Raw genomic sequence first — 27,908 nt, forward strand, 5'->3', positions numbered from 1 at the left:
CCTTCTGACATGAAAATTTGCTGCATGTTAGGATTTAAGAATTGCAAATGCACACAGTTTTTCTGTTGTGAGAAAGTGAGCTTTACAGCTTCACTAAAAGAATACTTATAGTACTAGGCTTCATTTAGAAAACCTCTGTTAACGCTTCATGGCTTAAGTTTTGTTGTGGGTGTGTAGATCAAAAATGGCAATGATGATTACAAATAATCTTGTAGGAAATGCACAAGGGTGAAGAAGTAATTTATGTAGTCTGTCACTTCTTCATGAATTGTCTGCCTTTAGCATTAGCATTCTTCTTTTTTGCCAGTCTTTATTAGCTAGGTTATTACTCTGCATATCCAGTGTCTGGGGTACCTTTTGCTAAAATTTTCAAGCACATATGTAACTGCAGGCGACAGCTACAGCTGGGTGGACTGAAATTTAATGAGAAGATGTAGCGATAAGTAAAATTTGTAGAGAAGTTTCAGTTTCAGCATGCTAACAGCTAATAAGCTCAATTTAGAACTGAGAACACACTCTGTATAAAGAGTAGAAAATACAAGTGTCAACACAGGCTTTCTATGTGAAAGTTGAGTAACTCCACCAGTTGAGGCTCATTAACCCTAAAGAGAGCTAAGCAGCCCCCTAGTGGACACCAGTATGGCATTTTCTATCTTATTTTGTAGTAACAATTAAAACAAATTCATGCAACATAGAATTTGTACCCGGAATCAGAACAAGCTGTAAAATCTGGACAGACAGTATTTTTAATGATGGCTACACATATTTTGTCGCATCCTTTCATGTTTTGTAATTAGCTTGTTCCTTTTCTTCTCTGTCCCCCTTCCTCCATTGTGTTTGACATTCTCTGTATTTGTGGTTACAGGCCTGACCAACCTGCTGTGTTTGTCTGTTGTTTCTTTTCGCACCAACCGGTCCGGTTGCTGGTCAGTGGGGTCAGGAGGGGTCATTCCTGGTAAAACAAAGTCTGTTACGCCACTGTCAGTGGAAGCTCAAAGGGACTATTTGGATTTCTCTCTAATCGACCTGGCTTCCTTTTCCTTGGAATTTGTGAGGCACATTATGTCAGCATGCAAATTTGACACAGAGACAGTTTAAAGTGACTTTCTGTCTTACTTCAACCTTCATTCTTCTTCTTCTTACTTATAATTCACATTTTGAGGTGAAGGCCAGAGCTGAATTTAGAGCCAGTTGTGTGATGGATGTGTTTTTCTTTTCACTTTTTTTGCTTTGTTATATTGTACCATGTTTTGATTAGATTTATTGTTCAACTTATTGTACATTCACTTTCTGTTACACATCATAGTTATGTTACAACCCACTATTCTTCACATCTGTTATATTATGTGTTACTACCTTTAGCATCAACCCTCATTTTTAAAGTAAAAATGCTTTTACTTTCTTTTCTATTTTCTTTTGTGATGTATAACCTCTATGTTAAAGGTTTAATTCACTCTTTTTGCACTTGCAGAGTCAATATTGCAGAGCCATATTATTGCATGTGAGGTGTTTGCTATTTTGGACACTTGAATTTGCTCTGAGCTAAGCCTGCATATCTTCTTCTTGTGTTGATTTTACTAAACATTGCTTCAGGATATATTTGACATGAGTTTCATTGTAAACATTTGCTATTCCCCTTGCTGGATCCCGGTTTGGTTAAGACCGATGGCTTTGTTTGTTAGTATTTGGATGAATGAGTCATATCATGTTCTGGTCACAACTCGATGTTAAACTTTCAGTGTTAGCACTTCTGAATTCAAGAAATCAGTCCATGCAGGCAAGTGAAGAACTCATGTAAAACTTTTGTTAACATCTGTATTACTGACCACGAGGTTTATGCGGCTCTTTAAAAAGTCATGGCTTAAATAAAAGAACTTCTCTTCTGTTTCAATACTTTGTTCGTTTTAGTATCAGCATATTTCAGTAGAGAACCTTTCCTTTTTTGTACTTGCACAGTGGATGTGTTTGAAAGGTCTAGACAGACATATCAGTAAAAAGCACCGTCTGCTCTGTCTTGAAATTACTTTCTTCCCTTTTTACATATGAAGTCAAAGAGAAAACTGCTTTTTTAAAGGGCAGTTGAAATGATTGAATAAGACCACGCCATTGTTGTCTGCTTATCTTTTCAAATGTATTTATTTCTTGTAAAATATCCAGCTTATTATTGTACGATCCAGCAGATCATCATCTATACATCGACTTTATCGATTCTTATGAGTCCAGTTTTGAGGTCTCATTGGCTCAAGTCAAATCCACATGTTGATACGTTTTGTTTCATATTAAAAAATTTAGGTAGATAATCGCTTCTTCCTCTTTTTTTGTCATTATTCCTCCGATTGGCTGTAGAAGTGCATCATCTCTGCCCTCTCTTCATTGTATCCGTAGGAGTGTTCCTGCTCATTGCCTCCTCTTCCTCTGTCCTCCTGGCAGTGAATCCCCAGCCTCTTCTGCAGCTTCTCCTCCTGGAGGCGGAGCTCCATAGAGTCCACCAGGTCGTAGATGTTATCCAGGGACCACATAGGTGATGGAAACCATGTTTTGGGGTCACCATCCTTCCCCACAACCACCATGCTGAAATAGTCCTTATCAATCTTTAGCTGTTCCCTCATATTGTTGACCAAGTCAGGCGTCAATGACTCAACCTCAGTCTGACTGCGACCTGGGGGAAGGATGACAGAATGGAAGTCATTTAAATTACACAAAACAGTGAAAAGCGAAAGAAACGAAAACTAGGATAACCCAGATTCGTTCAGATTAGATAAAATCTTATGACAGCTCAACCTTAAAAACCACAGTCAAAACAAAACTTTCAAAAGCATTTCCTCTAGGCTCCAAAAGGGAGAGAGTCCCATATACTTCTATGTTAAAATGCTCGACTTTACAGCAAAAATAAACTTTTACTACCTGGAACAGAAACTTTTTCGTGCTCTGCAGCTAAATTTCCCCTTTGTGTCATCTGTGCTGACATTGATTTTATTTTTGCATTTTTAAAGGAAACATACAAAAAGGAGTCAAAAAATTAATCAAAAGCGCGTTTTTGTTTTTGTGCAGCATGTATTGCTATTTATCCATTGGGATCATTTTTGGTCAGCTGTATAGATCTCTTTGCTATAATGAAGCGCTACCAGTCAGTATAACGTAGAACAGGGGTGGGGAACTCCAGGCATCAAGGGCCGGTGTCCTGCAGGTTTTAGATGTGTCCTTGATCCAACACAGCTGATTAAAATGGCTAAATTTCTTCCTTAACATGGCTTGAAGTTCTCCAGAGGCCTGGTAACTAACCAATCATTTGATTCAAGTGTGTTGACCCAGGGTGATATCTAAAACCTGCAGGACACTGGCACTTCAGGCCTAGAGTTCCCTACCACTGATGTAGAAACTGTTTTCTCTCTGCCAAACTACACCTGCCAACTGCATCTCCATCTCTGTGCAGGCCAAACCACATATCTACATGTGGCAAAAGGTTAGCAGTAGTGACAGCATGATAGAATATAAATACTGAATGTGTCTTCCTCAGCTACACGCTTCCTTTGGTTGACAGATGTAGCCTTTTGCAGTCCACAAAACAGGTGAGATCATGCAAGCCACATCAATCTTTTTTCTTTTTTTTTTTTAAACAAAGAATCTGCTCTTAGACCAAAATGTTTATTAAACTACCTACCTTAAAATATACAATATTACTAATGATTTCAAACGTGTATGCTCCATTACGTCTCATACACCTGGAATGCCCCACATTACCATGACGTACCATTTAAGGGAAATAACTCAACAGTTCCTGATGCTTTTTCTTCTGTTCCTATCAGCTTTAGCATGGCAAAGTGACGAATACCTGAGAAAAACACAAGAGAAGGTACATTTAGACTCATTAAAAGGGACACATTCAGCACAGATAATCAAAATGATCCTTTTTTATAAAGACAAAGAAATGATTTTGTGTCGATGAACCTATTTAGCTAAGTGCCTGTCTAGCTATGGTTATATATTTCAAATAATATGGCTCTTGTACCGCACAATTTTATAAATGCATAACATTTTTAATACACTAATTTCATATTATAATATTCATTGTTTGATTCTGTCATGATCTGTACAGTTTTGTTTATTGGTATGCTTTTTCAGGTCCAAATTTCACAACCATGACAAATCTACCCATGTCTGACTTCTGGCTTCCTTGTAACACTTCCTTGTTACCGCGGGTCTTTTAAAACACGTACCGAGTGGGCATTCCTGTCCTCTGACAGCAGAGAGCTGCTGCTGAAACAAATAGTCATCCTCAGAGGGAGCAGAGATGAGCAGCAGTCTCCTTTTAGAAATGAACCTAGAAATGAAAAATATAGATTTAAACTTGGATGCCTGTCAGTTTCATTCAGTCATTAGACCACCTTCTATAAAATGGAAGACCATAGATTCAATCATACTTTTACTCAGTTTTCAAATTTGAATTATGCTACACTTTATATCATGATTTGTGTTAATAAAATAGAAACAAACATAAACTTACACAGGAATCAATAAAGACGAATATGAAGAATAATTACACGATTTAAGATAAAGATAGGAGATTGGACTGTGAAAGCTTCAGAGATCCACGCTCCACTAAAAAAAGGTCGCTGTAACCACATGGGTTTTTTCACTGTTGATAATTTAAGGTGACGGAGAGACTAAAATATGCTGACCCTGTTTACAGCAATCTTCAAATTTATTTTGAGCTTGTTTTGTTCTTAGTGGATGGTGCTCACTGCAATAAAAACAAATTAATTATATTACCTGAGCAGTGGGTTTTCTACTACAGGCTGTCCCATGTCTTTAGAGCACGCTGGTGGATTCTTTCTTTCCTTCTCTTTTTCTCGGTTCCTCGAGGGAAAGTTGTCAATGTAGTCAAACAAAGCCTGGCTTGATGGTGGAGCCTCAAAGACTCTCTGGGGGGGAAGGATAAGAGCAGGTGAGGGATTAGATCTTTAGTCTTTATGGGCATACATAAGCAACTAAACAACAAGGAAAATGTATTGCAATACAACTGTGTTATTTACAATTTTTTTCTTTTTTGGTGAATGTCAAAGTTATTAAGTGACCAACACTTAGTCACATAATAAAGTTGTTCCCGATTACTTTAAGTGTTGCTGGAGTCATCAGAACTTCTTCTCCATGCACCCTGGAAGTAGGTGAAGTTGTGCCAGAAATATTTGTTGCTATGAACATCAAAGTCCCATCTTTGCCTGGTTAAATAATGGGTTCCTCGATGGGTTACTTGAAGTTCAAATATTGCAATGGCTTTGAAATATGAGTGTGTTGTCCTTTTAATCTCTAAACTTATCTGCTATCAGAAAGCCAAATAAGCAAGAAAAGGCCAAACTTGGAAAGCTCAGGTGAGATTTTCTTACACTGGCCTTGATGTCATAATCTGTGACAGTCATTGAAAAGAGGTCGGGCGACGACAGGCTGAGCTCTGCCCTCAGCAGAGAGATGGCCCCTAAATCCAAGACGTGCTCTGCTTGGCCACTGAGTGGAGGCTCTGAATCTGGAGAACACACATACAAAGGATATAAATCAATGTGTGCACACACAGATGTTAGAGAAAATACCAAGTACACGTTACAGTGCATGCAACAAAAACAGTAATTATAACCACTATATCCCACAGTGTTAAATCAGTGTCTCTGAACGATGTGTGAACTTGAAGACAGTGAGTACACAGGGCTTTTGTTTGGCTGTGTATATTCACCAAGTCCTCTTGTGGAAAGGAACTACTGTGTTAACTGTTAAAATGTAACTACTGCAGTATCACAGTGTAAAAGTTAAACTAAACATTTACTACATTCCGCAGTGCAAAATTAAACTGTTACTTCCTGGTACACAAGTTCAGAGAACTACTACGTTTTGCTTAGCAGTAAACCTGAGCTGTTTATGTTATTCTGACTAAACCACTTCACTTTATTAGATACTATCTGGTTTTTTATGGCTGATGGGAACTGTGTATTGTATGGGTTAGTTCCCTGATGATGAATCCCACTGACTTTGTTCAGTAAGGCCCCCGCTCACACAGGTCTACAGACCAGTCTTCAGATAAAAATGTGCATTCTCTAATCACTTAATGTATGTTTAAATATCCAGTCCTGCAGGTCTATAGATTGACGGTGACCCTCTGGTAACCCTCTGGCATATATATTTTTCCTGGGGAAAATATATATTCCCTGACTGGTTGGCAAGTGGTTGCAATCGCTTGGTGACGTTGGTGGCAAAGAGGAATATGGTGCTGCACCAAAACTCTCCTTATGATTCCTTTGGTTGATAACAGTTTGTATTGAAGATGTTGTCATTGCAGCAACTCTACTACCAACCACAGTGATCACAAGGAGGTTTTAGTTTCAGCGCCTTCTGTACAACTTCTAGCAACCACTCTCGACCCAATCATGGAATACACATTTTTTCCGCGAGGACAGGAGGTTGCTATGCCACATCTCTAGGCCTATGTGACTGAGGGATAATTTATGTCCCTCTGAAGTTGAACTGTCTTACTTTACCTTCAACCATATGTTATTAATAAATGATGTACCAATATGGTGACATATGGGAGTTAGGCTAAAATATTAATCGAAGGCTTGAAACAACAGTTCTTCAAAAGCAAGTCCACAAACATTTGTGTTCAAAAGTTTACATACATTCATCATGGCCATGAATGTCATGGTAGTTGAGGGCTTTTCAGCGTAACTGGTGCTGAAGGTTCTACATTGTCTTAACTTGACAAGGCCAAGACCTATTAGGTTCTTGATTGACTACAACTAGTAGTTTCTCTTTTCCAGAATAAAAAGAATTTCTTTCATGCCACTTATCGGATTGACCAATATTTAGAACAATGAGAAAGTCCAACGAACTCAGTCAAGATCAAAGAAAGACAATAGGAGACTTAAATTAAGAAGACCTTTTGAAGCCATTTCTAAACAACTGCAGATTCCAAGATAATTAACTTAAATGACTGTAAGTATGTTTCATTCAGATGTGTTATCACTATGTGGAAGAAGACCCAAACTGTCACCCTCAATAACTGAAAACAAAAAAACAAAAAACTGAAATATCAGAATGACTATGACATTCATGCGCAGGGTTAGTGTGTCTAAAAACAGACTTCAGACCAAAGGTTAAAATTAATTAATTAATAATCCATGTCTGTACACGCATAAGGCGTATACCAAGATGGCTATCTCTTTACTAACAACCTTAAGGCTTATAAACAGTCTGTGTATTTTACCGTTAGCTATTGTTAGCATGCTAAAATAGCTGGCAATAGGTCAACACCTTACCCACGGACAATTTTGTTACTGTTCAGTTTCTAGGAAGCACCATATTTGCCTTTGGTTGCATGTTAGTAAAAAACAAAACAAAATCAAATGTGTGTTGGTTCAGTGAACCCTGACAGGATTTGTAGTTTTAAAAGCATTCATGAAGAGAACCTAAACAAATGTTGAAATGCAAATACATAACTGGCAACATCACACAGCCGCCAAAAAAGGTAAAAACCCTTCCTACCTAGGTGGTAGTGCTGAATTATAAGTGTGTCATCACTTCCCTGTCCAGTAATGGTTGCCACTGTGATCTTCCTCATAGCGAGTTCACAGCGATACTTCTCATTCTCCTCAGTCTGCTGGATATACAGTGTTGCCTCTCTGTTGGGTGTTGAGATCACCTTGTATGAGGCAAAACAAAAACATGAAGATTGGTTCAGGTACAGCCGTGAAAACACATGATTTAAATTCATTAACAATCTGGAGGCAAAGAGAAGTGCAACGATTAGACAAAAGGTCTTACCATCAACCTTCTTGTCCCCTTTAAACTGTCCAAAAACTCCTTCAGCGCTGTTTTATCCTTCTCACTTGCCTCTCTGTTGGACTTTTTCCCCCTTCCTTTTCTTTTCTTTCCTTTTTTCCCTTTGCCTTTTTTCTTAGAACTCTGTTTTTCCTTTTTGTTCACCTTTCCACTCTGACCAGTTTTATCTCCATTATTTTTCTCTACATTTCTTTTCTTTCCTTCTTCCACAGATGGATGAGTGCTGCAATACAATATATAAAAAAGTCACTTTGATGTCCATCCAGCACTAAAAACAGTATTTATGTGCTGTAAGCAGAAGAGGAGGCAAGAAATACCAGATGTGAACACAAATCAAAACATTCTCATACTCTTCACTCTGTTTCAAAGTCTAACAAAACATACAAACTTAAAAAGACATTACCTGTTTTTCTTTACTTCCTCATTGCTCCTTGAAACAGATGGAGGACTGGTCACCCTTGTTTTCTCCTGTACTTTAGAATTGATGGGATCATTATTGCTCGAAGGCTTTCTCATTGTAGACGGCTTACGAATTACAAACCTCGACCGACCACTCAGTATATCCTGGATCTTACTCCTCAGAGCAGCTTTTTTGTCCAAAGGTGGTCTTCTTTGTAATGGCACCACAGAAGTCACATTTCCTCTCCTCTGAGGACTAAGTGTCATCTTTTTTCTTTTTTTCACAATCTTCTTTTTGGTGGTTTTACATCTAAAACATGGCATAGAAAACAAAAAATTCACATGTGTGTTCACTTGGAAAACTATGAAATCTTTATCTGTTTTTAATCATCATTTTTTTTTAAACTGATGAACGTAAGTGTCAGCCATTGTAAAAAAAAAAAAAATACAATAAAATAAAATGAGGGGGAGTTGTTTAGCAGGAAGTCTGGTGAGCAGATACTGCCCATGGAATAACGTCCTGTTCACCAATGAATCGCTTCACTTGTTCCCCATCGCTTTGTTAGTTGCTGCATTTGACATTCCATATTCTGGTTGTGTAGATTAGTCTTGCATGTTTTCCAACCTTATTAGTCCATAGTATCCTTCTTTCCCATTGGTAGTTAATTCAGTCTCTCAGAAGTGAGTTTGACTTAAGCTAGTGCCCAACTGCTGAGTGACGTCAATTTCATCATCAGACGGTGAATGCAAGGCGGTCATACACTTAAGTGACCGGATAAACTAATGAGACTTTTCTTTACCTGCATCAACTACTCAGCAGCCTCCAGGTGGAAGGAGGACAACTGTTACTCAGTCTCTGTAACTGCTAGTCTTATTTGTGTGCGTACGCCATATAATGGTCTAAAGATCTCTGAAACTCTTGTATATAATTGTTTTGCACTGGGTACAAATATCCTTGCACATTTTGTGACTCTTCTGTACTTATTGTTTCTGAATTCACTGCAGGAGCCTCTCTAGGACTGTTTGGCAAACTTTCTGACACATTCCTCTCAAAGCTCAGAAATATTACATTAATTTAATTTGTGATGTTGACTTGACCATAGGTGTGCATGTCAGAGTAAATTGTTGTCTGACTCTCTCTGCTAGCCCTGCAATATACTGGCAACATGTCCAGGGTATATCCTGGCTGTCACTCCATGACCGCTGGGATAGGCTCCAGACCTCTATGACCCTGAACTGTGTAAGTGGAAGAAAATGAATTATTGATGCTAAACAGGACAAACATTTCACGGTGTACAGCTGAAAAGGAAGCATGATCATCATATATAGGACCTTTAAAATTAGTCATCACATAAAAATAAAAGTAAGGTAGTGAAACCTGAGGTGAGATCCTTTTCTGGTCATCTTCTCCAGCTTCCTCATGGGGAACTGATCGATGACCTCCAAAACGGCCTCGACACGGACCGGATAAGGGAAGCGCTCGCTGACCCGTAGGTTCTTCTTTATAACCAGCATGGTGAACTTTTGCTCCTGACATGATTGGTGTTCAACACAAATCAGAAGCACATCAACTAGTAAACCACCAAGAAGCATTTCAGTTTAAAAAAGAATTAAAAAGGCAATAACTTTTTTTATATGTTGCCAAGAGTTTGAAATGAATCACACAGTTTATGGCACACTGGTTACTTGGCTGGTAAGCTCCAGGTAGTGCAGCAGTTTGGTAACCGTGTCGGGGTCCAGGTTCTCGACTGTGGCATCTCCTTGAAAAGTTGTTTTCTGGATCCGTCCCTCCATCATAGCATTCTGAATGATAGTTACAATGTACGTATCTCTTTCTGCTAAATGGCAGTTCAGGCCTTTCTGAGTAAGGCAGAGAAAGAAACAATCAAATAAAACAAGTAAAAATTGATGGATAAGCAGCTAGTTTTAATTTTTTTTAAATCTGAAAAAAGAGTAAATAATGTGTATGTATCAGAATAAATTGCAGAGAAGTACTTGCTCCATTTCTTCTAGCTGTTTCTCCATCATACGAAGATATTGGTCACTGTGGGATGGAGCTGTTATCACCCACAGACGCTTTTTACCTGCAAGGGAAAATCGGTGACTGTAGGGACATAAGAACAGGAACATCTGCTGGTCAATTAATTCCTCTTACCTGCAAAGTCAGCCAGGAAATCCATCTCTGGAGCCAAGCTTGATGATGACTCTCCAACTTTTCTGTTATATCCATCTTCTCTGCTTTCTTCCAGCCCTAATCCATGTTCAATTCCTGGTGGAAGGTCTGAGTAGTCTCCCCAGTCTCGTACATTTGGGTCCAACAGTTCCTTTGGCTTACCGTCACCGAAGCCCTGCCATGCAGCCAGCAAACCCAGGTTGTTGAGGCTCCACAAAGCTGCAATCAGCAACAGATAGCGTGAGGTAAAAAACTGAGACATCCTCACTGATGTTGCAAATAAATTGGTCTGGCGATCAGCTGGAACTGCTTAGCAGCTCATAAATCCTCATCTGAAGTAAAAATACATATGTGCAGTGTTGCTTTCACCACCGCTAGGTCTTAGTCAGCAGTGTTGCCTCTGTAACAGACTAGGATTTGCCACTTGTTTAGAAGTGATGTGCAGTTATTTTAAAAAAGGAAAAAAAGTATCCAGTCAATAGCTTGAATCCCAGTTCAACGCTCCACTGAAGGCTTTATGGTGAAAAACAGGTGGATCCAACCTGGAATCTGTAAAGGAAAGGGAAAAGCAAAGCCTATCGTGGTGTTAACGCCTCTCTGCAGCAGAGAAACTGACTCGAGAGACACTCCTCTCCTTACACACAGACACACACTCCTGGATCGAATTAAACCCCAGACCCTTTAACAGGAAACTCCTGGAATTTTCTGCAACTTCAAAGCATTTTCTCCCAGAAAACTCTCTCTCCCTCTCTGTCCCACACACTACCATAATATTACACACACACCCCACAAAAAATAGTCATTGTTGCATAATTGGCGCCACACATTGTTTTTGGTTTGAATCTCTTCACCAGATGAAATTTCATTGTATTCAGCATGTTTGATTTACACATATGTCACTATCTGTCAGACAAAAGGATGAACTTTAATCACAAACTTTGTTACCGCACACATGATTTGTGAGAGATGGGGTTTTCCCAGGAAAAGGGCAAGGACAGTGAAGGTCATGAACTTTGGGAAGTTCAGGCAGTTCAGACCAAAGCCATTTGTTCAGGAGAGTCAAAGCTTTTAAGTGATGGGAAATGGCAATTACCATAAATAACTAAGACCACACTGCAGATGCCGTTGTCTAGAAAAGGTCACACCAGTTCAAAATTGTCAATCCTTCTGTCAAGTAAAAGCACTCATCTTTCTCCAACCTCACAAAGCTTAAAAACAACAAAGCTTACAACCTCCTTCCTCTCATTAAAACCTACAAATCTGACTTGAAATATCTGCAATTTGAACCTATAAACCCCCAGATCTCTTCAAATGCAAACATAATCACTGAAATGGTGACAGAAATTCTGTTTTGCAGAATATTTAGAGCATTCTTAATAGTGATCTTAGTAATTATTGTTATGTTCACTTACCGGGCACTTTTTATTAGGTAAACATTGCTACTACTGGGTTGAACACCTTTTAATTCTTTGTGGTGTACAAAGTGTTGGAGTTTTTTTGGTCCACATTGACATGACTGGCATGCTATTACATGGCCAACAGCTTAAACTGACAGGGTGGATCCATGCTTTTCAGGCTGTTTATGCCAGATTCAGATCCTACCATATGAATGTTCCAGTAGAAATGGAGCCTAATCAGAACAGGTAGTCTTTCCAGTCTTCTGTTGCCGAAATACATTGATAACCATGTGATGTGACTGGCCGATTAGATATTTGCATTAAAAGAGGTTGAACAGGTTTCCCTAATAAAATGGCTAGTGACTATAAATGGCTTACTCTAGAATTATTGCCCTTATTCTATAAAACAAGCAAATATTTCATGTTTTGTACGATAAATCAAATGCATTTTTTTAATATTATATAAATAAAGTATCCACATAAGTATGAAAACTGCACATTGTTAGTATTTTATATGTAATTTCATTTGTAACAAATCATTAGTGGATCTACTGCACATAGCGAGGAAGTGCAACAGGTAGAATTTATTGTCAGATGGACTGAAAAACACATGCTTTGAAGAGTTATGACATTCTAAATATTCTTGCACATGTTTCTTGACCTCAAAAATGGAATTTAGTGAGAATAGAGACAAAATAAAGACAATGGAAGAATGCAGGCTGTCAGTGCAATTAGAAGAGCTGTCTGTGGGGTGAAATGAAATACAATGAGAACCAGGTGCAGCCACAATGCATCCCGCTCTGTGGTCCTGATAAAGAGAACCAGATGATCACTGTGTATGAGAAATAGAGGATTTGTTCTGTTTACATGTGCTGTGCTTTAAGTGAATGAATGTGAGAGAAAAGAAGCTAAGAATAGCATAAACAAAGACACATAAAGAAGCTGCTATCTTGTTGTTTAAGTGTCAATACAGGTCGTGTATCAGTTTTTGTAAATCTTTTGTTTTTCCACTAATAATGATACACAGTTAAAAGGTAAAAACCGTAAGAATTCACCTCCCCGTTAGCACAACAATGTGATTTTTCACAGGAAATACATCATTTAAGAGACGATCATGATGTCAGATTTCATTTCAGACAGTGTACCAGCTTACATTTACCATGATGAGATATCTTTGGGTTAAGACCAAGAATAACAGAGTGAAAGCCTCTTTCCGCTGACTTCACAGCACCATTCATATTACACTTTGCACGAGAACGCTGAATTTCATACAGCTGTGCAGTCTCCAACATACCAAATGAAGCCCAGGTGTTGAGTTTAGTGCATATGTAAGATTACAATGACATGCTAACATAATCAAATGCACAACAGCCTCAGGTCAGTATGAGGTCGCACATGATGACATCACAAGGTGGAGGACACCTATAACATCAGTCTCCAAATCATAAACACAGAGAAAAGATGTAAGATTTAAATTTGTACAAATATATTTGTATGCATAGTAAATTGAGATAACTGACCTGCCACGATGAACAAAAAAACTCCAGGGACCCCCAACCTTCTGGTGACCACAAAAAACTTGTTCTAATCTGAATAGAAGAGTATTTTGGAGTCTGGATTGTGAAAAACATTGTCAGCTAGGTTTACTGAAAAGATAAACAACTCAAGGTAAACACCTTAAAAAAGCCCCTCACTAATATTGACCAAATCCTATGAATTGGACCTCTGTGTCAAATGTCTACCTGAATTTTTTGTTTTGCTTATATGATGCCTAGTAGGGCCACAGAGAGGGTCACCTTAAAGCAAGGACATCCTAGTTATTAACAGTGGGCATGCCAAGTATGCAAAGTGCATACTTGGCATGCCATGTATGCAAAGTGCATAGCTGGCTTTGTGACTATGTGAGACTGTTAGATGTGCACAAATTAATGCACATGAATCGCACACAATTAAATCAACCTCAGTGCAAGTCTCAGCCCTGAAAGTTGGCCCTAAGTATTTTTTTTTTTAATCCAGGTCCCCAAGTAAGCATCTGTAGACCCATGCAAAAGTGAATTTTGTAATGTTTACTCCAAATGTAGATGGGGCTTCTCATAGCTCAGAATGAATCTTTCTGGGTTAACCTGAGATATAAGCACAAGTGGGTCCTCATACATTGCATTTTTCAGTGCTTTGAAAAAATATCCGCCCTCTTCCTGCTTTTTATTTGCAGAAAGGAAGGGTTATATACTTTTTCACAGCACTGAGCATGCATTAATGAAACACAGCTGGCAATAGCCTATTTCTTTGGCTTAGTGCTACTTAGGGGAGACCAACAATTCCTCTGTGCAGGAACAAAAAGAATGAGAGTATTGGCTGTGGGCTGCTTTATCCACGAAGTGAAAGCAAATGCGAATAGCAACACATAAACAGTACAGTAAACTCTATGAACCAAGCGGAGCCTCAGATTTAGTAAACTGTAGTAGAGCGCGCCTCAGTGGGGCCATGCAGAGTTGCATGCATTTTTCAGGTACATTACAGAAATGTGCTCATTAGTCTTTTCCAGCATATGGAAAGGCTTCACCATAACTTTTCGTCTGAATTAAGGCTGTTTTCGGTAAATCTGATGACATATAATATGTGGAAAAGTTATCATAAAGCATAAAAGGAAACGTTGACAAGACAAAGACAGAGAAACGGCACTGACAGTTACAGCGCAACATGCGCCGTCTGATATCCTCTGACGCATCTCCCGTGGTCCAATCACGTCTCTGTGCCGGCCGCTTCTCCTCACTCCTTCCGGGTCGTCGCAAAGTTCGCCTGTGCTGCACAGAGCCGGGGACTGTCTTCAAAGGTCAGTCGAGTTATCAGTCGTTAACCTCTCCACTCTCGCTTTCCACCATGCATTTGTTTCGGTTTGCATTTCTGCGAGTGTGCAGGGGGCCTTTTTTGACTCACACGTCGCCTACACGTATGAATCAGAACCATATGACTTTGTATGCAAGCTAGCGCGCTTTATGTTAGCTGAGGTTAGCTTCCTTACCCCCCCCCCCCCCCCCCCCCCCGATATATATTTTGTCACGGGTATAGACAAAAAGAGAAGCGAGCTGCCCGCCTGGATTGTGACCGTGTTGTCTCTTGAGTCGCAGGGGAAGCTGTGTGAGAGCTGGCCCGCCTGAAATGCGTTTAATGCACCAGCTTTCTTTGAATGACACCGCTGTGTTGTTGTTATTGTAAGGAAGCCATTGATATGTGGGTTTGTTTTACTGGTGACTCACGAGGTGGTGGAAAGGTTAACGGTGCTCAGAGCGGGTTAAGCATAGAACACAAAGCAGCAGACCCAAGCAGCTTGATGATGATGTTGGTGGTTATTTTTATGTATCTTTAGCTAACTGTTAGCTGCATGTTAGCTGAAACTCAATGACGTGGTAGTTACAGGTTAAAAAAACAAACAAACCCTCAACTACTGTCTTTAAATGATCCACAATTAACTTTTATCGACCTTTATTCGTGTTGTTGTTTATTTATTAATTCATACACGTAGTTCATTTTGCGTTTATGTTGCCACGTTTCATTCAGGCCTGTTTAACTTCAGTCTTGGTTTACTGAGGACTGCTCAGCTTTTGTGCTCCAACTGAATGCCTGAAAAATCAATAATAATAATGATAATACTACTACTAAAAATGTCTAGCATGAAATATCCAAACAGTGTATGCACATCCAAGGCTGTACACTGAGAGATCCCATTGTTAATGAGCTTCTTAATTATCAGTAAACATCAAATGACTGTTTTTTGTTTATGAAGTTGTACAGTTTGGTTTTCTTGGGTAGTTTTTGAATATTGTTGGTCATATGTGGCCTGTTACATTTTGACTACTGTTTAACTCTAGATTGAGAGCTTAATTCAATAATGAAATAACAATAAATAACTTAATTTAAAATGTTTACAGGCATATTCATTAATGTGCCTACGCTATGATTGTATGACTCTATTTAGATTTAATGATGTATTGATTGCTGTTTATAATTTATCACTTATGTTTTTTGTGCACTAAGACATTAATTGCTATTAGCTCTTTAGACTTTTTACAAAAAAATTACGGACAGCTCAATTAATAGTATTGATTGCAGTTTACACAGTAACTATATTTTCCACTCGCAAAGGTGTAGCAGCAAATAATATGATTTTTTTTGCTTGACAAATTACTTGAAATATTGAGGATTCCTCAGTTCATTGAGTCCCTTGAACTCCACTCTCTGCACTAATGATTGGTGCATGTTTTTAACCTTTACTCAAGACATAAAAAGTGGCACAGTAGAGCTTGTAGCCAGTGCGGTCTAATTTGAACCCTTCTGCACCAGCCTCCTCTCCTAGTTTATCCCAGTCATATTATCTTCTTTTAAAGCAAACACACTACGCCACATATGCTGTTTACTGCCTTTGAATCATTTGGTTTGTTGCAATTAAAATAAGTGATTGTAGTTCTCTGTGGCTTTATTAGTGCACAGTTAGGTTGATATGCGATCAAACAACGCACTCATAATAAGGTGTTGAATTTTAGTGCAGCTATGTGACCTGTTGCATAAACAGCGGTCACTTGCATGTCCTTGATGTGCAAGGGAAGGACAGTTTTCTGTGAAAGGATTTTACACATGTGTCGTTGGATTCTAGTTCTGGGATCGAGATAATTATTCAACATGCTTATTTTTTCCTCTCACTTCAACATAGTTTCATCCTGCAGTTCTTTTTAACCTCTAACCACCCTCCCTTCTCTCTCTTTTCATGTCTCCTCCCCAGGAGGGCTGTTGTCTGTCCTCTATAGCTCCTCCTGCAGTGTGAGCGTCAGGTGTGTGTGCGTGCACCATGGCTAGCCTCCTCCGAGTTGTGGCGGCCAGCTGCTCAGCGCCTGTGTTCAGCGGGGTTTCTGCTGTAAAGCTGCAGAGTGGCCATACCATCAAGTCAACATGTCTGCGTTTTTTTAGGACCCATCAAGCTCTCGGGCGATGTGCTAGTCCAGGTAAGGCACTGCACAGTGAGGAGCGTAAGTTAAAGAATCATTAATGCTATAATCAGTGTGGTGTGACTCTTTGTTTTATTGACTGTCTTCGTAATCCATAAAATGGGCAAGGTGACCCAGGCCTGGAACAGTTTTTTATTGCTAGGTGTAAGCTTTTGTGACCTAGTGTTCCTATATAAGAATAATGCTATGAAGTTCACAATTATGTATGATTGGTCATTCTTTAATAGCAGGCTGGGTTTTTCTACTGTTTCATTGAGACATATCTTTATTGAGATATAGGTAGATATTTAACCGCTGATAGCCACAGGAGCAACACCACCTGTAGCATCCACGTCTTTTCTCAGTGTCAGGTGTACAGCATGAGTGTTACAGGTGTCTGCTACGCATTATATAAAACAGATAGAGGGTTATTCAGTTCACCTTAATCACTGTTGTAGCATTCTATTCATTCATTCTTGCATGCTTGTTTTGAAGGTCAGTGTTATGAAATAGTTAATCCAGAGGACAAACTTCAGTCTCATCCAGCAGTTTTTCAGTTTGGAGTCTGTTTTGCTTTGGAGTTTTGGTTTAGAGTCGGTGTTGCTTTCTGTTTAAATATTATATAGTGCATAACCCAGTTTCAGGGACATTCTCAGTTTGAAGTTTCTGAGGCAGCAGGTGTGATGACTGTGAAGCCAGTACCAGCTGGTTAGAGGAGCTTTATGTCTGCGTGTGCTGGTTTCCTTTGCTTCATGGTGACATGGGTTGACATTTCTGCAGTTCAGCTCACTCCAGTAACAGCTGGCAGCGTTTATTCTGGACACACAAGTGTCAGATTATGATCTCATGTAGGAGGGGCACACATGCTTACGTGTGAATATGCTTTGACCTCCAGAGAACCTATAGACTCACAGCATAACCTGAAAGCATGTGTTTACGTGAGACGGGTTTTGTTCTTTAAAGTGGACAAGATCAGACTTTGCTGCATGTTGTGTATGGTGTTGGCATAACTTGCAAGCAAGCTTACAGACATAAATGACTGTGGGATTAGAGTTAGCAAATGAGCACAGCATGATGCTTCTGACTTCTTTTGTAAAATTGTCAGAGAGCTGCTTCAGCACTAATCTAAAAAAATAAAAATCACTGTAATCTTATTTGTAAGTTTTTATCTCAGCCCAATCAATGATTATAATGTCCCTGTATAATAAAAGGCTGGTTTGCCGTACGTCTAAGCATCCCCTCCTTTGAAACAACCCAGGTCTGTCAGCCTCTCAGCATTTCCTCTTGTCCTCATTTCCAAGAAAATCGGCACAGTGTAAACATGTTTATTTAAAAACAACAATCACGTGCCGCTGAGGGTCTGCCCTTTTCAATGTTTCATTCATAGGGGAAGGTGTCGAGGCTGCAGGCTCAGGGTTTCAGTCGTGGAAGCTTTCATTGCTCTCACAGTAACGTAATAAGTTATCTTCAACTCATAAGACTATCTTCACTTGTCTTGTCTCTTGTGTCTGCACCGGGTCTTCCGAGCACGTCTGTGTTGCAAGTGTTGTTGATATGTGAAGGGATTAACACGGATCACTTTGATCATCATCGATCTATCCGTATGTTTGCAATCGGACTACATTCGTTTAGTTTGTTGAAAATGTCACGTTACATATGCGGTAATTGATTAGGTCTTTAGCAAAAAAAGGTAATCAACAGCCCTTGGTCACTGCTTTTAGTGGTGAATGGGTTTATCTGCTTTTGTCTACTCAGCGTGTTTATTCAGTAATCCTAATTTTTGCCGGAAGGCTACCTGAGAGCATTTTATTTTGGTAGATAGGGTTCTTATATCAGTACTGACCTTTGATTTATAGACCATATTCACATGGTTGGCTCAGAAAAATAAATTCTGAGCCGTCTTGTGCTGCGACGCTTCCTGTAAAAGTGGCCATAGGATGGGTCACTGCAGCAGCAGGAGCAGAAAAGAGTAAAGGTTCATGTGTATGGGTTGAGGAGGCAGCAGGAAGGAACTGCAGTGGAATTTCCCATAGGAGCCAATAAAGCATGTGCCTGCCTGTCACTATAAAAAGAAAGTATTATAAAAAGACTGACGTTTTCAGTTTGTTCTTTCTGTTGTTTTCTTTTCAGTTTCTCTTTTGCTACTAATTTATCCCTTGTTATTCTCTCATATCATACTCCCCTTTTTATGTCACCATTTGAATCAGGTCAGCTTTGATCAGTAAATGAGAGACTCAAAATACCTGCAAAACTGATGAATTTACCAGCAGTCCAAGCTGTAGTTTGTGTTTACTGCTAATTTGCAAATGTCACATGAAGAGAAAAATCTTATCAGGAATGCAAACAAAGGCCGTTATTTATATGTTTATGGTAAACTCAGCTAAGTTGTCCTATATCTTTCTGCTGTTTTGGAACGTGGCATCTTCAGTCGTACAAACCCAGAAACACACTGCACATTTCTACCATCTTTCTTCATTAAGGATTCAATATTTATTTATTTCACCTTAGCTTTTGTAGCTCGTTAAAAAATTTCCTTCAGTTTGTGAGTTTCACCAGATCATTTTCCCTCTCTAGGTATTCCATACAAACAACTCACAGTCGGCGTTCCCAAAGAAATTTTCCAGAATGAACGCAGAGTGGCGCTATCGCCTGCCGGCGTCCAGGCACTCATCAAACAGGGTTTCAATGTTGTTGTGGAGTCCGGAGCTGGAGAGTCTTCCCAGTTCGGTGATGAACAGTACGCCCAGGCCGGAGCAACAATTAAAGACCTCAAAGATGTCTTAGCATCTGATGTGGTTGTTAAGGTAAGTCTTAAATAAAGAGAGGTTGTGTTGTAGAGAGGGAAGAGGAGGGCACAAAAGGCGGTTGAATGAAACCTGTGCCAGAAATGTATCACTATCTGAGTGACTGGTTAAGAAGAGGTAATGAGGGATAATAGAAGGAAGTGGGGGAAAGGAAGGAAGTCAGAGTTTTGATGATGACAGCAGCTTTTGGCGTGATGTGTGTCTTGTGGTGTAAGTGTAGGAGGATGTGGCGGAATGACAGAGTATGTGAATGCAGGGAAAAAAACATGTCACTATCCCAAAACAATTAAACTGTCTGTCTTCACGTCAGACATGGTGGTTGAGGATGAGAAAAAGGCAGCAATTCTAAGAAAATGAGAAGCAGCTTCATGCTTTTACAGGTTCTTATTTAATAATCATTTATAATTAAAGGTTTGTTATTTTATAATCTAAACTAATATGAAAGTGGAAAAATGTCAGAGAGAAGTGAAGGTTGCTGTGGATGACTTACTTTAAACACAACCCACTGGATCCTTACTTCCTTGGATACTATACGTACCAGTATGGACCTGAGTTTTAGTGCATTGGTCTGAAAGAGCCTTGGTAACTGTAATATACTACTGATGAAACCAGTGGGTGAGTCTGGACTGGAACTGATGGCGTTAACTTCATAGCATAAAAAAAGTCAGAACTAAAAAACACTAAAACTAAAACACTGCACTGTAGTTGGCTGATGTAGAAGAAAAGGTAGAAATATACATATCTATAAAAATATAGGAAACACTTGCAGTACTCTATAGTAGCTTTGATATATACTCTAGGATAAACTGATCTCGATAAGATCTGATCAGTTATTTCTGGTCACACTACGTTTGTTTTGAACTATCTGAGCTTTGTCTGCTTCTAGGTCCGTGCTCCTATTTTCAACCCTGCTCTGGGTGTGCATGAGGTGGATATGATGAAGGATGCATCTACTTTGATCAGCTTCATCTATCCAGCTCAGAACCCTGAGCTGATGGACATGCTGTCCAAGAAGAAAGCAACTGTCCTGGCTATGGACCAGGTGCCCAGAGTCACCATTGCCCAGGGTTACGATGCACTGAGCTCCATGGCAAACATCGCAGGGTATGTTCACGGTGCCTTCAAGGCATGTATTGTTGACTGCTTGCATCCAGTTGAATGATCTGCTCCTGTCTTCCTGTACTCTTGTCTTATAAACAAAATGTTGGATTACAGACCCAGACCAGAAAAAGGAAAACATTTCTTCAGATGTTTTAGCAACTGCTCAATTTTTCTTTCTTTTTTGCATGTAGCACATCTATATTCATTGTTTTCTTTGTTATGAATTCCCTGTCTTTTCAGGTACAAGGCAGTGGTGCTGGCAGCTAACAGCTTTGGACGGTTTTTCACTGGACAAATTACAGCAGCCGGGAAAGTGCCTCCTGCAAAGGTGTGTAGTCTGAGTCCGTGTACTTTTGGAGGTAGCATTTCTTTTATTTAGAAGGTATGCGTCTGTGAATGTGACTCTGCCAATTTTAACTTTAAGCACGGGCCATAACTCTGGTAATCCTTAACTAGTATTTGTACGCCTTCTTTAATAGGTGCTCATCATTGGAGGTGGCGTGGCTGGGTTGGCAGCAGCGGGCACCGCCAGAGCCATGGGAGCCATTGTCAGAGGATTTGATACGAGGTTAGAAAAATTATTGACTGTAAAATATTATTTGTTTTTGTTTTTTGTTCACCAGCTAATATAGTCAGTATTATTAATTTAGTGTAGAACTAGCGGCTACAATGGCAACATCTAATATCGCAGTTAATCACAGCGACAAAGGCGTTGTGTCTCCTTTGGCTTTTTCACAATAAAAGCTGTCTTTGGCAGTTGAACACTTTGAAGCAGCAGTAAAACGCTAAGAGAAAAGTGAAGGAAATGTGCAGTAATGGTGTAAAAATGGGATAAAATTATGACTTTGAGTTCCTTATACCTGCTGTACATGGAAAATTCAAAGAAAACAAGGGCTTTGTAAATGTAAGGGCCTTCATCCCTTCATATACTATACCGTTCAGTTTTATATAGTTAATTCTACAGTCATGCTAATTTTCTGTGTGCAGTGAACTTGCTGTCCTATAGATTTTTTTTTTACAGCAGTTAAAGTCAGCAACCAGATCTCGGACTTGTCTAAGGAGCTTGGAATGAAAAGCATCTGGACTTCTTTGAGTTGCTTGAAGAGAAAGAAGTCCAGACGCTTTTCATTCCAAGCTCCTTAGACTACGATGACCTGGATGACTGAAAACCTTCACAGACAGGTCTCTGACTATTTGCAGACTTTGTAGACCTAACAGATAAAGTCAAAATTAAAGCCACTATTATGCCAGATTCAGTCTGCAATCTGTCTGCGATTGATTGGGGTCCAGCTGGCATACTCTGTTTGTGATAATATAGTGATTAGCTGTGATAAATTCAGTCAGAACCTCATCAATAATGGGGACGTAGTTGGTGCAGTTGGTAACCATCTGAGTCACGTTCCCTACTGTAAAAACATGCCAACAATTGCATCTGAGAATGGCTGAGTTGTGCTCATTAAGGGTGTTGTATGCTTAACGTCTGGTTGACCAGCTTGTCGCCACAGCTACTGCACAAAATTCAGTGCAATCACTAGACAACCACCAATTTTGTTTTTCCTAGTCACAAGGTTGGCTTCCTATTTTTACTCTAGTGTGACTGAGACATTAACACGTGTTATTGCTGTAACACATTATTCACAGTGTGTTTCTCTTCAGGTTTTATGGACATACAGTGTTTCTCATATTGTACCACATAATCATTTTTAGAAGTGATTATTCTTCTGATATTTTCATGATTATTGTTTTTCTTTATTGAATGTAGGAAAATGAGTAGAAGTGTTTGTTATCTCTCATATCCCAACTTGATATCTTGATTTGGGTGACAGTTACTTTATTTTCATGTACAAAGTAGAAAATAAAGTTCTCTGATTTCAGAAGGCAGAACTGCTAAATGTTTGGGACTTTTTCCTTTAACAGAGCACAGGAAGGATGGTATTTCCTTCAGTAAATGGTTACCAAATAGTTTTCCATTAAATAATATATTAACTTGCTAATCTTTGCAGTTTTTATCACACGTGTAATGTGCTCTCATCTGAGATTTTGAAATTACCAGTAACCTCTCATTTTCCTCTCTCCTAGAGCTGCAGCTTTGGAGCAGTTTAAATCTCTGGGTGCAGAACCACTGGAGGTGGACATTAAGGAGTCAGGAGAAGGCCAGGGAGGCTACGCCAAGGAAATGTCTAAGGAGTTTATAGAGGCAGAGATGAAGCTGTTTGCTAAGCAGTGTCAGGACGTGGACATTGTCATCAGCACTGCTCTTATCCCTGGTATGCAGAGAAGCGCAGTGTCAGGCAGAATAAGAATGTTGGCTGTGGCCACGAGCCCTGTCATCAGCATCAAGGTTGCATAAAGAGATTTCTCTCCATTTGAAATAGGATTTGAGATGTGTATTCTCGTCTCAACTCTTAGAAAAGTGCCCATTAGCTCCAATAATCTTTTGGTTTTAACAATTTTTAAATGTAGTGTGGGCACAGTAAGCTTAGCTGCAGTGACAATGAGTTACTTGCTGGGTTATACTTTGAGATTGAGGTTCCATTGAGGCTGATGTGATATGATACTTTGTAAATGTGGGCACATTATAATCATCTTTCCAGTGATGCATTAATAGCCTAGTCTTTCTGTTTTAACAATGCAGGTAGGCGGGCACCCATCCTAATCACCAAGCCAATGGTAGAAAGTATGAAAGATGGCTCAGTGGTGGTGGACCTGGCTGCTGAGGCAGGTGGAAACATTGAAACCACAGAACCTGGAGAGCTGTCTGTATACAAGGTCAGTGCATACACTCTTCAGACGTTCTCACACTTAAACAAAATCTGTTTGGTTTTCTTTAATTGATTGGCTTAGTTTAATTTTTTAAAATATTAATTTTTTTGTTACAGGGCGTGACCCATGTTGGCTACACAGACCTACCCAGCCGTTTACCAACTCAGTCCAGCACTTTGTATTCCAACAACATCACCAAGTTGATCCGGGCGATCAGCCCTGACAAGGAGAACTTTTACTTTGATGTCAAGGACGAGTTCGACTATGGGACCATGGATCACGTTGTCAGAGGATCTGTTGTCATGGAGGTATGAGGTCTTGTGCAGTCCAAAGCCAAACGTGCTGGTATTGCCAATGTGATCTTTGGCTGGATGGACATTTTCTGCCTTTTCTCTGGCTGTCCTTACCTAATATTTTCTAGCTGTTCTTTACTGGTCCTTTCCATCCATCCATCCATCCATCTGCACATGTTGTAGGATCATGTCTCAGTCACTAGATGTCACTCTTAGCATGCATTCTTCTTGCATCATAGTCTCTATAGAGCTGCAAATGAAGCAGTGTCCTCTCATTACACCAAACCCCAAGGCAAATTAAATCTTTATGCCATATGATATACTCTAATTTCTATGTTATTTAAATATTGCAGTCAGAGGTTCTCATTTTTGCTTTGTCTAATGATTTACAAGCAACGCTACAAGCAAGTTTATTTTTCACCTCCTGTTTATGGAATTCTAAGAATTTTGGGTTAAGCAAAGTTAATGCAATAATCAGCTGAAATATTGACTACAATATGGATATCCATATGCAAACCACACTACAGCTGCTGCAGATTTCTTCAATCCATGTTTTTTAGCACACAGGAAAAGAGAGATAAGAGATTATTTTGCTTATATTAGTCTGTAATCTTATTCACTTCTTCAAAAGAGCAGATTTCAGAGATTAATTAACTCATATAGTAATATAGTAATGGTCTTACGAATGCTGCTGAAACACAGCAATTTTTTATTGTACCCGTCCATTAGCTTGCCTCATTGACCTGAAAAGTTAAAAGGGTAAGAGATTGACCATTCGTGAGGGGGGTCAGGGTAGAGCTGCTATCCCTCCACATCGAAAGGAGTCAGTTAAGCTGGCCTTGGGCATCTTACTGGGATGCCTCCTGTTATCATCATCAGTGAGGTCTTTGCTTGGACTGCTTTCATGATAAGTGTCATATATTAAATTCATAACTTTGCACCGTGTTTTTTTTTTTGTTTTTTTTGTTTTTTTAATCAGACAAAGATCATCACCAGCTGAGCCATAAAAATGGTTTGCTCTTTTTGTTTCTCTATTTGTCACCTCCAGAAAGGAAAGAACCTGTTCCCCGCTCCTCAGCCTCTCAACGTACCCGTCGCAGCGCCTCCTAAAACGAAGAGCGTCCACGAACTGGAGGCAGAGAAGGCTGCACAGATTTCCCCTTTCAGGGCCACACTCACCAGCGCTGGGGCTTACACTGGAGGTTGGTTGTTGCAGATAACTGTGGGTGTACCATTAAATTTAGATTTAGGGTGGAGTAATTCAACTAAAGTGTTCTTTAACACAGTTTACTCTCATATATTTTAACTGTCATCAAAGGGTCTTAGGGGAGGTCGAGGTCTTTCAGCTTTTTGTTAACAGTTGGAATGTGTACAGGAGGCGAGAAGTGACAGAGGCAGGTTACAGATGCACACACCGGCACCCTGTTAGTGTCAGGAAGTGTGCATTGTAAAAACAGCATCACGCTGAGTGTTGGTTTGAAGTAGAGCTGTGGTGAGGTGTTCCTATGGTGCCTCTGTGTCAGTGCAGCACATGTAGTGAGGTTCACACATTGTTTAGGTGCTTGAGTAGTTTCCTACTTAACACCAACACACAACTACTGATGTTAGCTCCTCTTAATCAGTGTGGACTGCCTGTAAATACCCATTTATCTGCAGCCATTTAGATCATCATGGATGTGCATTCAGTCTGTAAAAGAATAGTCGCCAAAGTAATAAAATAAACTTGTCTGCTAAAGTGAAGGGAATTAGGACAACATGGGTGGTCAAGTGCCCACCACATATGCGCCCTTTATTTTTCCAGTTACGTATATTTGAGATTAAAATGAAGACAGAACTGTTTTCTTAGACTCCAGCTCCAACATAAACCAGTTCTGAGGAGCTCCTCAGTAGGCATACATTTTGTATTTCACTCTTAATGTGTCCTTCAGCTGTGCAGTCAGAGCTACTCTACTTCTTTTATTTCCTTAACTTCTCTTCTCTCTGTGCCAGGCATCGCCACCCTGCTTGGTCTGGGCCTGTCAGCTCCCAACGCTGCCTTCACTCAGATGGTCACCACCTTTGGTCTGGCTGGCATCGTGGGATACCACACAGTGTGGGGAGTCACTCCTGCTTTGCACTCTCCTCTCATGTCTGTCACCAACGCCATCTCAGGTCAGTTATTTGCAATGTGTCTCATTACAGTTTGTGAGTTAAACTTCCCATAACGGAAGTCATTTTTCTGTCTAGTATGAATGAAGTCATCGTTTCTCCCATCTGTGTAAGCACAAATCACAGATCCACACAGTGCCTGATTTATAGCCGCATGATACACATTTATCACGTTTACATTTCTAAGAATAATTGTAATTACAGACATGAATATTGATGTTTCCTTATTCAGTCTGAATCACATGAACCGGTAATTTTATGCACTTCTTGACTGGACACTGGATGTTTTAACTAATAAAAAAGAACTTTTTTGAAAGCTTGACTTTAAGCTGTTTAACCAAAATTATTAATCATGTGTACTCACAAGTGTCATTAATCCCCACTGACACCCGTACAGCTTTACTGTCCAGCAGAGTAGAATTTACTGACACATCACATCATCTACCTCGTGGTATACAGATATAGAATAGCAATACATTAATTTAAAAATAAATATATATATATAAAAGCCTTAACCTTAATCTTTGATCGATCACACCCAGCTGGCTGCTGTAACCCTGCTGTTGCCTTTTTGCCCTTCGTTCTAAAACTTTCAGGATCGAGTTCTTATTGCAGCTGCTGCTTAACACAGAAGGGTTAAGAGGTTAGAGAGGTAAATGGTACGTGTGTGTTCTCACAGCTTTGATCACTACACAGCTACACACTGAGGTAGGAAGTAACACGCCGTTGGTGATCTCTGAGGGTCAGGGAAGTCTTTTGCTCGTTTACTCGTGTGCACAGCCGGACATCAGAGCTCGCCTGCAGAGCCAAGCAGTGTAATAACTAAGAGACAGTTTTCACTTTCTTTGAAATTTTATTAGCGACACCTATATATCATTTACCCTTCTGTGAAGTTTGTCCAGTGCTGTCTTAAATGAGGTGGCTCAAAAAGGCACATGGGGTTCATGGGGTTCGTCACTTAATATTGGTAGAACTTGATAGATTTCCCGAAACGTTTTTTTGTTTTTTGTTTTTCTTTCCATCTTGTCTGCTCCCTTCACCTCCTTTCCCCTCTCACCTTCCTCTTTGTCCAGGTATTTTTTTCCTCTCATATTTGGCAGGGACTCATTGGCTTTTTTAAAAACCTCTGTCACTGACTGTGGTTATGGAAACAGTGAAACCTGCAGAATTGTTGTTGTTGTGCCAGGCATCATAAAGACACACACACACAATAACTTACAGACATTAGGGAATCATGTTGGAATTTAGGGTTGCAATGAGGGACAGTTTTATTCTTTTCAGGACATTATTGTGTTACAGCCAGTAGTGACTCCGACTGGTGGGTCATCTTAGATTCTTCAGATACTGGTTTCACATCCAGTGGCTCATTGAAATGTATCTTCATATCTGGTGACTTATAATAAGGCTTTAATCTACTTGAGAGCCCTGATTTACTGCCTGAAACCTAATGTTTGATACATAGACACACACACAGGGCGTTAGGCCACCCAGTGCAGACATCTGTTGATACCTTACAGTTTGCATGTGTCCACTGATGCCTATTGGCTTGCTTTTGGGCTTATCCGTTCATTAAGTTGGACAGGAATGTCTTTGATCTCCACCTACAAGATGTAACTGCATCTGTTTTCTTTTCTTTAAAAAAGAAAAAATCAAATTCTCATTTTTCCCCCTTTTTCCATTGTTAGCGACTAGTTGCAAGGAGTTAACTAGTTATTTGCTGTCCTCCCAGTAACTGATCACTTTATTCTGTAGGTCCAGTTTAGTTTTATTTATTTAGAAGTATTTCAGAACCATTAGCTCAAGGTGCTTTCTATATTAGAGAGAAAACCCCAACAGTCACATGCACAAGCCCTTGGAGATGGTGGGAATGAAGAACTCCCTTTTAATAGGAAATCTCCAACCAAAACAGGCCTAATGGCACTTTTATCCTCGCTGTTAACCCCATCTTGTTTGTTTCTCCTGTGAATACTGCAGCAGCGGCTTGTGTGTCATTGGCGAGCATAAAAAGACGCACACAAGGCGACCAA

At 39.7% G+C, this 27,908-nt stretch overlaps 2 protein-coding genes across 3 annotated transcripts in view; one reads left to right on the plus strand and one right to left on the minus strand.

Annotated features, from left to right (window-relative positions):
- Positions 1-2,127: 2,127 nt before the first annotated feature.
- Positions 2,128-10,991, minus strand: ccdc80l2 (coiled-coil domain containing 80 like 2). The gene is made up of 12 exons (XM_084932589.1): positions 10,379-10,991; positions 10,219-10,307; positions 9,910-10,083; positions 9,602-9,753; positions 8,228-8,533; positions 7,807-8,047; positions 7,528-7,684; positions 5,385-5,521; positions 4,771-4,922; positions 4,218-4,321; positions 3,752-3,832; positions 2,128-2,659 (listed from the first exon to the last, which is right to left on the minus strand). Exons 1-12 carry the CDS (start codon positions 10,656-10,658, stop codon positions 2,325-2,327), a joined length of 2,208 nt encoding a protein of 735 aa, XP_084788715.1. The 5' UTR covers positions 10,659-10,991; the 3' UTR covers positions 2,128-2,324.
- Positions 10,992-14,550: 3,559 nt separating this feature from the next.
- Positions 14,551-27,908, plus strand: part of nnt (nicotinamide nucleotide transhydrogenase) — a 41,859-nt gene continuing 28,501 nt past the window's right edge. For both annotated transcript variants that reach the window (XM_084935063.1, XM_084935064.1), the window contains exons 1-11: positions 14,551-14,626; positions 16,571-16,790; positions 19,347-19,576; positions 20,463-20,680; positions 20,918-21,005; positions 21,157-21,245; positions 22,757-22,944; positions 23,313-23,446; positions 23,557-23,748; positions 24,782-24,935; positions 25,723-25,884. In XM_084935063.1, coding sequence (XP_084791189.1) covers positions 16,637-16,790; positions 19,347-19,576; positions 20,463-20,680; positions 20,918-21,005; positions 21,157-21,245; positions 22,757-22,944; positions 23,313-23,446; positions 23,557-23,748; positions 24,782-24,935; positions 25,723-25,884 — 1,609 coding nt within the window. In that variant the 5' untranslated portion in view covers positions 14,551-14,626; positions 16,571-16,636. The remainder of the gene's footprint in view (positions 14,627-16,570; positions 16,791-19,346; positions 19,577-20,462; positions 20,681-20,917; positions 21,006-21,156; positions 21,246-22,756; positions 22,945-23,312; positions 23,447-23,556; positions 23,749-24,781; positions 24,936-25,722; positions 25,885-27,908) is intronic.

This window comes from Perissodus microlepis, chromosome 7, assembly GCF_051167445.1.
Source record: "Perissodus microlepis isolate ML-2025 ecotype Zambia chromosome 7, ASM5116744v1, whole genome shotgun sequence".
Classification (NCBI taxonomy): Eukaryota; Metazoa; Chordata; class Actinopteri; order Cichliformes; family Cichlidae; genus Perissodus; species Perissodus microlepis.

What these genes read in the sequence shown, in the direction of transcription:
- ccdc80l2 (XM_084932589.1), bottom strand. Translation starts at nt 10,658, where the DNA reads ATGTCTCAGTTTTTTACCTCACGCTATCTGTTGCTGATTGCAGCTTTG. An exon ending in GAGGAAGTAAAGAAAAACAG is followed by an intron (nt 8,048 to 8,227) that starts GTAATGTCTTTT and finishes ATTGTATTGCAG; the next exon opens with CACTCATCCATCTGTGGAAG. An exon ending in AGGACAGGAATGCCCACTCG is followed by an intron (nt 3,833 to 4,217) that starts GTACGTGTTTTA and finishes TGTTTTTCTCAG; the next exon opens with GTATTCGTCACTTTGCCATG.